At 36.2% G+C, this 12,823-nt stretch overlaps 1 protein-coding gene across 2 annotated transcripts in view; it reads right to left on the reverse strand.

The window, feature by feature from the left end:
• Positions 1-1,180: 1,180 nt before the first annotated feature.
• Positions 1,181-12,823, reverse strand: part of UGGT2 (UDP-glucose glycoprotein glucosyltransferase 2) — a 184,336-nt gene continuing 172,693 nt past the window's right edge. For both annotated transcript variants that reach the window (XM_038569879.1, XM_038569880.1), the window contains exons 38-39: positions 10,425-10,551; positions 1,181-1,657 (exon numbers count right to left, since the gene is read on the reverse strand). In XM_038569879.1, coding sequence (XP_038425807.1) covers positions 1,635-1,657; positions 10,425-10,551 — 150 coding nt within the window. In that variant the 3' untranslated portion in view covers positions 1,181-1,634. The remainder of the gene's footprint in view (positions 1,658-10,424; positions 10,552-12,823) is intronic.

Raw genomic sequence — 12,823 nt, forward strand, 5'->3', positions numbered from 1 at the left:
AGCATCAAAGACTGTTTACATTACTCTACAATCTTATACTCCATAAAATATGAAGTCTGGCATATTGAAGATGGTAGGTAGTCATGAGCATGGGTCTCCAGTGCCTTTACCTAACCGATCGTTCTCCTCAAAAGATTCTTATGGACGTGAAAACAGAGGCTGACAATAAAGGAAAGCAAAATGCCATGCTACCATCAGATGGCGATTCTACCCCAAACACCATGGCACACCTCAGTGAGCTGGGCTGGAGCATTGGCCTACACGAGATGCTCAGAGGGTGTCTTACCTCTCCCCAAGCCCAGATGTTATACAGACTCCGAAGAGGAGTCAGCACCATGGAGTTGGCCACCCCAGGCTAAGTTACCACTCCAGCCTTTGACAGCATCCCTTAGGATCCTGGGAACTCACAGGAATAATCTAGTTCCATCAGGGCAGGGCACACCGAACAGTCCATTTGATCACAGACCGGCAGGAACAAACAGGGTGACCAGGAGAGGGAGAGCTCTTGACTTCTAATTAGGAATGAATGAAGCAGCTGGGAATAAGGAGGGTATTTTCAAATGCTATGGGTGTGCTGCCAAATAGCGGAGGGCTAGACTCATTCAGAAGAGCTCAGAGAGCAAGAGGAGACACCGTGAATGGACAACTCTGGCTCCAGTGGAGCTTGGATCTCCCGGCCTATCTCCTGAGGAAGACTGCTCCCTAGGGCCTGGCAGGTTCCACTGCTTGCGTGGGACGGGGGCCTGTCACCGTGGCTGGGGCTAACCTCTGTGGGACATTTCCCACACCACACTTGGCAGCAGATCTTACAGGGAGCTTCTTACACAGCCCAGCCCTATTTAATCAGCTTCTTCAGGGGATGGGGTTCAAATGTCACTGGGGTCTCTTCCATTCCCAAGATCCAGATTTAGAATAGGTGAATAGTTTTTGAACACTATTTCTATTCATCTATCATTAATATATAGCAGGAAAACAAACTTCATCTTCTTAGTTTCATAAAACTGACTATACTTTTTACACTCCTTTTAAAAGAATATATATATACCTCATAAGCCCATGAATATAATTTTGTGAAATAAAAATTAGAAACATTAAGAAAATACAAATTCAGCCTAGGATTGTATCATATCGTCTAAGATAAATAAATGATTATAGGACCATGCAACTCTTTTAAAGGGAGTTATAAGTGGGCTGAATTTTTTATTATTCAGAGGTAACCATGAGTCTTTTTCAAAAGAAAAAAAGCAGAAAGTAGGTTTCTCTAATTTAAAATGTGTTTTGTGAATAAGGAAATGTGGATGTGCAGAGAGGTGGAACACACAGATGTAGGTGGTTTGGTAAATCCCCATGATGACCAGTTAGATATGTTCCTTTACTGGGCTGTCTTTAATGGGTGAAAACCCAGTGTTTCAAACAATAAGGAGAAAGAAATAAGCTAGTTTTAAATACTCGATGGTCATTTTTTATATAACTTAAAATTATTCAGTACAATAAGTACATGTATTTTTAAATAATATTTGAATATGTCACTGATCTTAAATGAAATTTCCAAGTCTCAGCAGTAGTTCCACACTTCCCCAGCAGGTGGCAGACTTCTTGTCATACTTTCCTCTTCTTTCTCCTAGAAGCCAGTGCTAGAGCTCATCATGCGTCAAAACTGCAGAGGAGGAAAGTTTGTTTGGTTACCGAAATCTTAAATATCAAATTAGCTTATTAGCATAAATCTCACCAAAGTAAGAGATACAGAAAAAGCAGCACAGGTGCTGCCTAAGGATCCTTTGTTTTGTTTAGTACTTATTTGCCTCTTTACATGAATGAGATTAGTTCTCTGTACATTATGGTGTCTATCCATATTGTGTTACAGTACTTAGATTTTACCACCTGGAAGGGCACTCTCATGAGTCTAGGAGGACAAGAACCACATTTTTTTTTTGTCTTTGTTACCTCTGAAACCTAGCACCCCGTGCCTGGCAATGGAAGCCTTGAAAAATCCTGACCATGCACAAAGAGCCTATCATTAATGTAATGGAATAGAGAGCAGAAGCCATATGTGGCCCTCTTCTGAGATGGGAGGAGACTGAGCACTCACACACTGACATGCGTTGACACACGTGCAGGGATCAAGACTAGTGAAGACTTAGAGACCAAAATGGTTTCTTCTTCTGCATCACTGAGCTGTCACATACTAACTGATTTTAAAACACTTGAGAATTCAGAATTACATTTTCAGGCAGAAACGAATTAAAGTATAATTTAAATGAATCCTATTCCACAATTCAAGATGTTAGAGTATGTTTTTCTCTTCAGTAAATTCTGGAAGGAATTTACTGGAAATTCCTTGAGATAATAAGGAAATATAAAAGGGAATAATGAGAGTAGGGGAAGTGGTTATGAGACATCGTTGGAGCTGACTTATGAGTGAATTTCTAAAAATGGAAGACAGAACACAAAGCTGATATATGAGCACACAGTGTGGACAAGGGGCTGATTTTCCAGAGAGAGGAGCCTGGGAGAGCCTGGTGGGGTGTGAGAGAGAATGTGAAGCAATAACTGAAGTGCTGCTGGGGAAATCTCTGCCTCTCACCTGCCCACTCATCCTGTATTGTGCATTTCAGAGAGAATGGGACAAGCTGTTTATTCCAAGACAAAAAGTAAATGATGTTTAAAAAAAATTGAATATAAAAAAATTAAATATAGATTGATTGATTTTCATAGGAGTGTCAACGTGCTTAAATAAAATGTCCTCATTTCGGCTTTGGGCCAGGTCTATGTGTGGGATGGCCTTTCTCTGTTCCGTGCCCATCCATCCAGAGAGGTCTGTCATAGTTCTGCATAGGCTGAGGTACCTAGAGCTACTGGTTAAGCCTCCCAGTCAGGGAAGAAACAGACATCTTTACACAGAGGAAACCCTTGCCAGCTCTCTGTATTGATCAATCTAATCTTTTATTCTTAAAAATATACAAACAGCCAAGGATCTCCAGGCACTTGGGGAGGACCAATAGCAAAAGAAAAAAGGACCAAGATGAATAGACAAAACAACACACTCTAAAGAAATAAAGGTAACAAAGAGAACCAAAGAGGTACTTAAGATAATTCTAATATTTTCAAGATTATTCTGAAATAAATGAAACCATAAAACAGGAAGAAACTGAAATTCAAAGGCAGCAAACAGAGAAAAAGATTTGTTAAAAAGATGTGATTGCTCCCTTAAAAAAATATCAATAGAAGTAAAAAAAAATTCCCTGAACAGAAGGGGAAATCAGGAAATATAAAAAGAAAACAACCACAGAAATATAAGGAATCATAAGAGACTACTATGAACAATTGTAAACCTGGAAACTGTGACACAAGAAGAAATGAATAAATTCCTGAAAGTATACAACTTATCATGAACATAGTGACTTGAAGAAACACAATACCTGAACAACCAATTACTAGTAAGGAGACTGAATCAGTAATCAAACCTCCTGAGAAACAAAAAGTCCAGGACCAGATGGCTTCACCGATGAATTCTACCAAACATTTAAGGAATAATTAATACCAATCCTTCTTTAATTTTTCTAGTCAATAGAGAGGAAAGGAACATGTCTTTTTTTTTTTTTAAGATTTTTATTTATTTATTCATGAGAGACACAGAAGGAGAGAGGTAGAGACTGAGGCAGAGGGAGAAGCAGGCTCCCTGCAGGGAGACCGATGTGGGACTCGATCTCAGAACTCAAGGATATGCCCTGAGCCAAAGGCAGTTGCTTAACCACTGAGCCACCCAGGCATCCTGGGAAGGAACATGTCTGAACTCATTTTATAACACCAGTAATGACTTGATGCCCAAACCAGAAAAGGTCACTACAAGTAAATTATAGAGCAATACTCCTGATAAACAAAGATGTAAAAATCCTCAACAAAATATCAGCAAATCAATACATTAAAAGGATCACACACCATGATCAAGTGGGATTTATTCTAGAGATGCAAAGATGGCTTGGCTCAACATCCACAAATCAATCAATATGATATAGAGACATCAACAAGATGATGGATAAAAATCATATGATCATCTCAATGGATGAAGAAGCATTTGAAAAGACTCAACATCCATTTATGATAAAAACTAAACTAAGTGGGTACAGAGGAACTATACTTCCTCAATATAATGAAGGCCATATATGATAAGTCCATAGTAACATCATACTCAGTGGCAAAAAGCTAAAAGTTTTCCTTTCAGATCACGAATGAGATAAGAATGCCTAGTCTTACCACTATTATTCAGTACAGTACTGGAAGTAGTAGCCAAAGTGATTAGGGAAGGAAAAAAAAAAAGGCATCCAAGTTGAAAAGAAGAAAACTGTCACTATTTGCAGATGACAAGATATTATATACAGAAAATGCTAAAGATTCCACCAAAAAACTTAAAACTAATAAGTGAATTCAGTAAAGTGGCAGGACACAAAATTAATGTACAGAAATCTGCTGTGTTTCTATAAAGTAATACCAAACTGTAAGAAAGAAAAATTAAGTGGCACCTGGGTGGCTCAGTTGGTAAAGCATCTGCCTTCAGCTCAGGTCATGATGTCAGGGTCCTGGGATTGAGCCCCAAGTGGTGCTCCCTGCTTGGCAGGGGAGCCTGCTTCTCCCTCTGCTCCTCATCCTGCTCATGCTCACTTGTGCTCTCTCTCAAATAAATAAATAAAATCTTAAAAAAAAAGAAAAATTAATAATCTATTTACAACTGCATCAAAAGACAATATGTAGGAGTAAATTTAACCAAGGAGGTGAAAGACCTATACACTGAAAACTATGAGACATTGATGAAGACACAACTAAATGGAAAGATATTCCATGCTCATGGACTGGAAGAATTAATATTGATAAAATCTCCCTACTATCCCAATAAATCTACAACCCATATAAAAATCCCATTGCCATTTTTCACAGAAATAGAACAAACACTCTTAAAACTTATAAAGAACCACAAACCCTAAATAGCCAAAGTAATCCTGAGAAAGGATGAAGCTGAGGCATCAGGCTCCCTGATGTATGACTATCACAAAGCTATAGTAATCAAAACAGTTTAGACACTGGTATAAAAACAGATACACAGATCACTGGAATAGAAAGAAGCCCAAAAATAAAGTCATACATACATGGTCAATTAAGCTATAACAAAGGAGCCAAGAGTATGCAATGGGGAAGTACAGTCTCTTCAGTAACGGTGTTGGGAAAACTGGACAGCCACATGCAAAAGAATGAAACTTTGCCCCATTCTTACACCATACACAAAGATTAACACAAAATGGATAAATGTTAAGACCTGAAGCCATAAAACTCCAGAACATGGGCAAGTAAGCATCTTGAGATCAGTGTTGGCAATGTTTTTTGAATTTGCCACCAAAACAAAGGCAACAAAAGCAAAGTAAATAAGTAGGACTACATGAAACTACAAATCTTCTGTACAGCAAAGAAATCATCAACAAAATGAAAAGGCAACCTATGGAATAGGAAAAAATATTTGCAAATTGTGTATCTGATAAAGGGTTAATATCCAAAATATATAAAGAACTCCTACAACTCAATAGCAAAAAAACCCAAAAAACCAACCAACAACCTAATTAAGAAAATGGACAGAAACTCTGAAGAGACACTTTTCCAAAGATGATATACAAGTGGCCAACAGGTTAACATCACCAATCATCAGGGAAATCAAAATCACAATAAGATATCAGCTTGTACCTCTTAGAATGGCTATTATCAAAAAGACAAGAAATAACAAGTGTTAGCAAGGATGCGTAACAAAAGGGAACCCTTGTGCACTGTTGATGGAAATTGGTGCAGCACTGCGGAAAACATAATTCCTCAAAAACTTACAAAAAGGACTACCATGTGATCCAGAATTTTACCCCTGAGAATTTATCCAAAGGAAACAAAAACATTAACCTGAAAAGGTATCTATGTTCTCATGTTCACTGCAGCACTATTTACAATACCCAAGACATGGAAACAACCTAAGTGTCCATCGATGGATGAATGAATGGCTAAGGAAAATGTGAGGTGTGAGTGTGTGTGTGTAATGTATCAATTTAGCCATAAAAAGAAGGAAATCCCGCCATTTGCAACAACATGAATGGATCTTGAGGACATTATGAACTAAGACAGAGAAAGATACTCTATGGTTTCACTTATAAGTGGAATCTAAAGCAATACTGAGCTCACAGACACAGAGAACCATTAATGGTTGTCAGAGTGGGGCTGGGGGCTGGGCAAAATAGGTGAGGAGGAGATCAAAAGGTACAAAGGTACAAACTTCTATTTATAAAATAATGTCATAGAGATGTAATGAACAGCATGGTGACTGTATTTAACATTACTGCATTGTATATTTGAAAATTGCCCGGAAATTTTAAAAGTTCTCATCACAAGAAAAATTTTGTAACTGTGTATGGTAATGAATTATTAGACTTACTGTGATCATTTTGTAATATTGTAATATTACTAATAATAAATGTTATACACCTGAAACTAATATAATGTATCTATCAATTATATCTCAACTTAAAAAAAGGAAAAATGAAGAATAATAGGTCATGACCAAGCTGAGTTTAATTCTGGAACACAGGGATGACTCAATATTAGGAAATATATTAAAATAGTTTGTCATATTAATAAATAAAAAACCAGATAGTCACCTCTATTTCTGTTAAAGAGGCAGTCAATCAAATGAAACTCATTCTTTTTCTTTTCAGATTCTAGTTAGTCAATATACAGTGCTAAATGCAACCCATTATTGATAAAAATACTTAATAAGAATCAATGGCTACTTCCTCACTATGATAAATTTTTGTAGTCCAAAGCTATTATCTTACTTGATAGGGAAATACAGAAGATTGGCCAGGCAAAGTGAGAAAGAGGCCTCGTACACTACTGTTATTTAACATTATATTAGAACTATCAGCGAAAGTAATTAGACAAGTAAAAGCAATATGAACAATTTCAAGTAAGATATGTTTAATCTTGGGAGGGAAAAACCAAAGACAATTAAATATTACTATAAATGAGAATTCAGTATGATCACAGAAATAAAAATTCATATGCAGAAAACAATACTCTGTACAAGTAACCAACAATAAGAAGATATACTGTAAGAGAAAATCTCATTTATAATAGCAACAAAAAAGATGATATACCTAGGAAGAAACTTAAAAAGATATGTTTAAAACTCAGATGAAAAAAAAATAAAACTCAGATGATTAAAATGTTATGATTCTTGAAAACATTAAAACTGAACCTGAACATAAAGATATAACATGTTCTTAGATGGGAAGAACAGTTTTCATGAAGATGTTAATACTCTCTAAGTAATAGATTTAATCTCCCCTCCAACACCACCGCTCCCTAAAACTGAAAAATTTCGACCTAGATGATTCTAAAGCTTATATGGAGAAATGAACAGGAGTACCAGGAAAACAACAACAAAATAGCAATGAAGGGATATGAGCCCTACTTAATATTAAAACATGTTATACATCTTCAATAATTAAAGAAGTGTAAAATAGGCACATGTATAGACAAAGATCAATGGAACAGGATAAAAAAATGTGCCAAATGAGACATAGATAATACAGAAACTTCGTATATGATAAAGGTGGCAATACAGATCTCTAGAATAAAGATCATTAATTTTTTTCCAGAGTTGGATAACAATCCAAAATGAGAAAAGGATAAGAATAAACAGTTGAAAGACAGAAGAAATTACAAATGACTCTTAAACATCTGACAAGATTCTCAACTCCATCATGTCAGGGGTTGAACTGTATCCCTCCAAAATTCATAAGGTGGAATCCTAACTTGTAGGACTTCAGAATGTGACCTTATTTATAGTCTTTATAAAGGTAATGAAGTTGAAATGATGCCATTAGGGTGGACCCTAATCCAACATGACTGGTGTCCTTGTTGGATGAGGAAATCTGCACAGAGATATATACAGAGAGAAGATAAGGTGAAGAGAGCCAGAGAGGAAATGGGCACCTACAAGTCAAGATGGCCTGGGACAGATCCTCTCTCAATACCCTCAGAAGAAACCAACCTTAATGACACTTGGATCTTGGATGTCAAGCTACCAGAACGCTGAGACAAAAAAATGTCTTTTGTTGAAGCCACCTAGGCTGTGCTACTGTGTTAGAACCCCAGAAAACGAATCTGGTTTATAATGAGAGAAATGCAAAAATTATAAAAGATATATCACAGCCTTAAAAATGATTGACTCTGTGTCTAAGAGAGGTCTTCCAATTTTATTCTATATATTTCCATGTTGTTTTAATGTTTATAACATGTCTTACGTTTGTAATTCAAAATTAAGTAAAAAATCCAATAATTTTTTGTAAAACATTTCATTTTTAAAAAAATTATTTTTATACATAAATGCATATGTACATAAACACAAGCAAACATGCCATTCTTCTTTAATTAAGATGGGGTCAATCTTATTACAAATATTATTCTGTATTTTTAACTTGAAATATACTGTCAACAAAATACGTTTATTTCTTTTGCAAGGCTACACTATATTTCATTGTTTGTATGTAATGATATTTATATAATTAAGTCTATTAATGGATAAATTCTTAAAAAATTTTTTTTTTTTTTAAATTAGGTTCTATGGCTAGCATGGAGCCCAATTCAGGGCTTGAACTCATGACCCTGAGATCAGTACCTGAATTGAATAGATCAAGAGTTGGAAGCTTAAGCAACTGAGCCACCCAGGTGCCCCAATAGATAAATTATTTCTAGCTCATTAAAAACAATGGCACAACAAACATATGTATATAGGTATCATTCCTTTTTTTTTTTTTTTTAAGATCTGAAAGAGAGAGAGCAAGTACACACACACATACACGTGTGTAGGAAGGGGCAGAGAGAGAGTGAGAGAATTTCAAGCAGACTCCTGGCTGAGCAGGGAGCCCAATGTGGGGCTGGATCTCACGACCCTGAGATCATGACCTGAGTTGAATCAAGAGTCAGCGTAACCAACTGAGCCACCCAAGAACCCTGTCATTTCTCTCTCTCTTTTTTTTTCCATTTCTCTTTTTTAAATGTAAATTTGTTAAAGTGAATTGCTGGTTCAAAGGGCACACACATTTCAAGTTTTTGTATACACTAATATTTCATTAATTTATACAGCTACTGTATATATGAGTATATGAGAGTATTTACTTGTCAATACCCTTGCTAACACTGTATATTATTAATCCTTTAACTCCAGTTTGGTAAGCGAAACATTCCATCTCATGTTCTGTGCATTAAAAATTTTTGAGGTAAAAAATTTTTTTTTGAGGTAATTAGGTAAAATTTCCTTTCTTTCTTCTCTTTACTTTTTTCCTCTTCTCCCCTCTTCTCTATCTTCTTTATATTTTTTCCTTCAAAACAGTTCTACTACACTACTTACAGAATCTTCTGAATTTAAATAATGTTTTAATTAAATTATTTAATTCATTAAAGACATATGGGTGTGTTTTAAATACTGAACTTCTCAGAAAATAAACAAAATCACACTGGTTTTGCTAGGGAATACACAAAGTCAAGATGAAACACAATTTCATGCTTATGTGAGAAAGTTTATATACAACATTTTTATGTTTATACTTATCATTTCAACTTCTTGAAAAAATAAAGCTGAGGAGAATAAGAATTTTATTCTGAACCAATGGAAAAACTTACTGTTGAGGATTAATATAACCTGTGAAGGTCTCTAACACTGACTGGAGCCCATGGCTATTTTTAAAAGAGTAAAGAAAAATTGAGAGAACGAGGCACTGATGAGGAAAGAGAATTGTGAGGCAATCGAGAAGTTTGAATTAGCTTTACAAGAATATTCAACACTTATTTGTTGAGGGTTTAGGCAGTGATGAAATGCCCAGAAAAGCACAGTTTAATCTTGGAAATGGAAGCAAATCTCATCCAAGTCCCACTCCAGCCCTAAGGCTATTGGAACCAGGAACACTCGGGAAATCCCTACTCTATGTGAGATTAATTTAGGAGATAGCAGGTAGTATTTCTAGTTAGCTATGTATGCCTTTTACTAAACTTCAGGGCTTGGATTTTCCCATTTGGGAAATTTGGTATAATCCTAAAGACAAGCATTTCTTCTACTTTTATTTTTTACTGCTTGTGTCAGGAGGCTAATGCCACAACAACATCCACATATGTGCTGATATGAACTGAAGTTATATCCATGGGGGTAAGAGATTGTCTACCCATGTTTTTAATTTGTGAGCTTAGTCCACATAAAAAGGAAATTCTTAATAATGTCATAAATTTCTTAAAGAAATTCTGACCTAATAATTTGATAAATTCACCAAGAAATGAATCTGTAACTTATTATAATCTGTTAATACAACATATGGTTCATACATCACTGCAAAATTATGACTTACTTGCATTTTTCTTCTTGTTTTCAAGGTGATCTAACAGTTGTCGTATCTCAGTGTCATATTCCACCCATTCTGGGACAATCCTGGCAGCAGCTTTTAGCTTGGGTTCTTTTGTTTTGGGATTATTGCACTAAAAGTTTAAATTAAATTTTGTTAATAAAAAGCTATTATCCTTGTATGCTAATTATACTTCAATTAAGGAAAGAAAGTAGAGAGGGAGGGAGGGAGGGAGGGTGGGTGGAAGGAAGGAAGGGATAATTGTCTAGAAAACACAAAGGAAATGCTCAAGGATGTTACTATGTCACTAGAGCACACAAAACACATTTTGTACTATGTCACTAGAGCACACAAAAGTTGAGTCCTAAGTACTATCTAAAGTACTAAAATTAGTTTAATAGGGAAAGGATCAAATGATAATTACAAATCATACTTTATGGAAGCACTAAGTGTTTAATGCAAACACCTCAATCAGAAACTTAAAAATTGTTTAAAAACATTCTGATAGTTAACAAGGAGTTTGTCAATTCTGCAAATAGTTTTGACAAAGATCTAATTACACTGACTGTAAAAGAACACAGCAGACTACATTAATAAATATTTTATCTTTTCTTTGGACTAAAGTCTGGCTTATATGCTTAAGTTTTCCACCAACAAAAGTATTTGTTAGCCTTTAGAAATTTGAGTTTCTTTAGCAAAATACATTCATTCCCTTTCATATGCATCTGTTCTAATTACCAACTGTGATGATATTAAAAATCAGTTAATTGGAAAAAAATCAGTTAACTTGAACTCATCAAAATACTGATAGATGTGCAATTCAGAGTTGTTTATAAATCTCATGTCTAAAACTAGTTAACTAGTCTCCCTGACAGACACAGTGAAAAACCAGTGGATGTGGATCCTCCATCATGGTTCCAACTCTACACTTACTAGTAATAAGGCACATGCATTTCACTCAATTGTCTATGTGAGTGTGTGTGTGCCAGGCAGGGGGTGGGTCTTAGTGCTTTATCACAGGGGAAGAAGCCACGATAACCTCCAAGTTTCCAATGATACAGGATCCATTTAAACTACTCGGGAGTTTATAAATAGTTTTAAATATTTATATATAGTTTTAAATTAAAAGGTTAAAAGGCAACACTCATAGGATAGAATTCTGGATGCATGTGACAGCACAGCTGACAAGGTCTGCTAATGAGGTGCAAGGCAGTTATGAGGGGAGGGGTCAGAGATGCCCCCAGAGTGTTTGGCTTGAGTCATGTGAAGAATGGAGAAGCCAGTGACAGACATGAAGGGCTGTAGGAGGAGCACAATGCCCAGAGTTCCACAAGCATCCCACAAGCTGTCTATTAGGCATTAATAGAGAACACATCTTGAAGCTCCCTTCTATGTGATGTTGTAGTTGCCACAACTTGCTTTCTCCTTAGTTCCTTGTGGGAAAGCTATGGGTTGTGAGCAATGAGCCTATTATCTTGATCCTTTCCTCACCAATTATTTCCAGTTCACTCCACTGTGGATTTTTTTCTGTAGTAATATGTTCCTGAAGTAAGTGGGAAAAGAGGATATTCTTTGCAGAAATTAACTTTATAGGCAATACATTCTATAAAGTGAAGACAATGGAACTATTTTTTTTCATTTTAATTGTGTCAGAAACTATAAAATAAAAAGACTATGTTTTCCTTAGTTTTATGTGCTACAATTTTTCCCCTATAATCTATATCAGTGGTGCTTAAATGGGGCAATTATGCCTCTCAGGGGAGCTCTGGCAAGGTCTGGACACATTTTTGGGGGTCGTGATGGGGGGGTGCTACTGCCATCTAGTGGGTAAGGCTAGGGATGCTGCTAAACATCCTACAATGTGCTAGATGGTCCCCCACACTTACAAATTACAGGGTCCCAAATGCAAATAATGTCCAGGTTGAGAAACTTTACTGAAATGGGGTTGAGACCATCTCATGACATTCATAAGTGCTCTCATTCTCACCTTTAATACCACTAATTATGTTTTTTTCCTCTTCATTAGGCCATTTCCTTGGGATTTTTCTGCCCTCCCTTAACTTTTTCCCCAAGAAACTGACCCAAATTATCATGTTCTCTCATTTTTAAGTGCTTCTGTGGGAGGAATAGCTAGCTGCCCACCAAAATTTATGCCACCTTTTCTCTATGTAGACCTTTCCCCAGGAAGTTGCTGCCCGTCTGGGAATGACATTTCTTAGCTCTTCTTACATCTAGATGTGACCACACAAACCAATTCTCACCCAAGGGGCATGGTTTTTAGGAGTCAGGAAGCACTCCTCACACTTCCCCCAGATCAACATCACACAAGAGAAATATGACGGAAACCACATATGTAATTTTAAATTTTCTAGTAGCCATACAAAAAATATAAAAGGAACAGGTGA

Source organism: Canis lupus, chromosome 22 (genome assembly GCF_011100685.1).
Source record: "Canis lupus familiaris isolate Mischka breed German Shepherd chromosome 22, alternate assembly UU_Cfam_GSD_1.0, whole genome shotgun sequence".
Taxonomy (NCBI): Eukaryota; Metazoa; Chordata; class Mammalia; order Carnivora; family Canidae; genus Canis; species Canis lupus.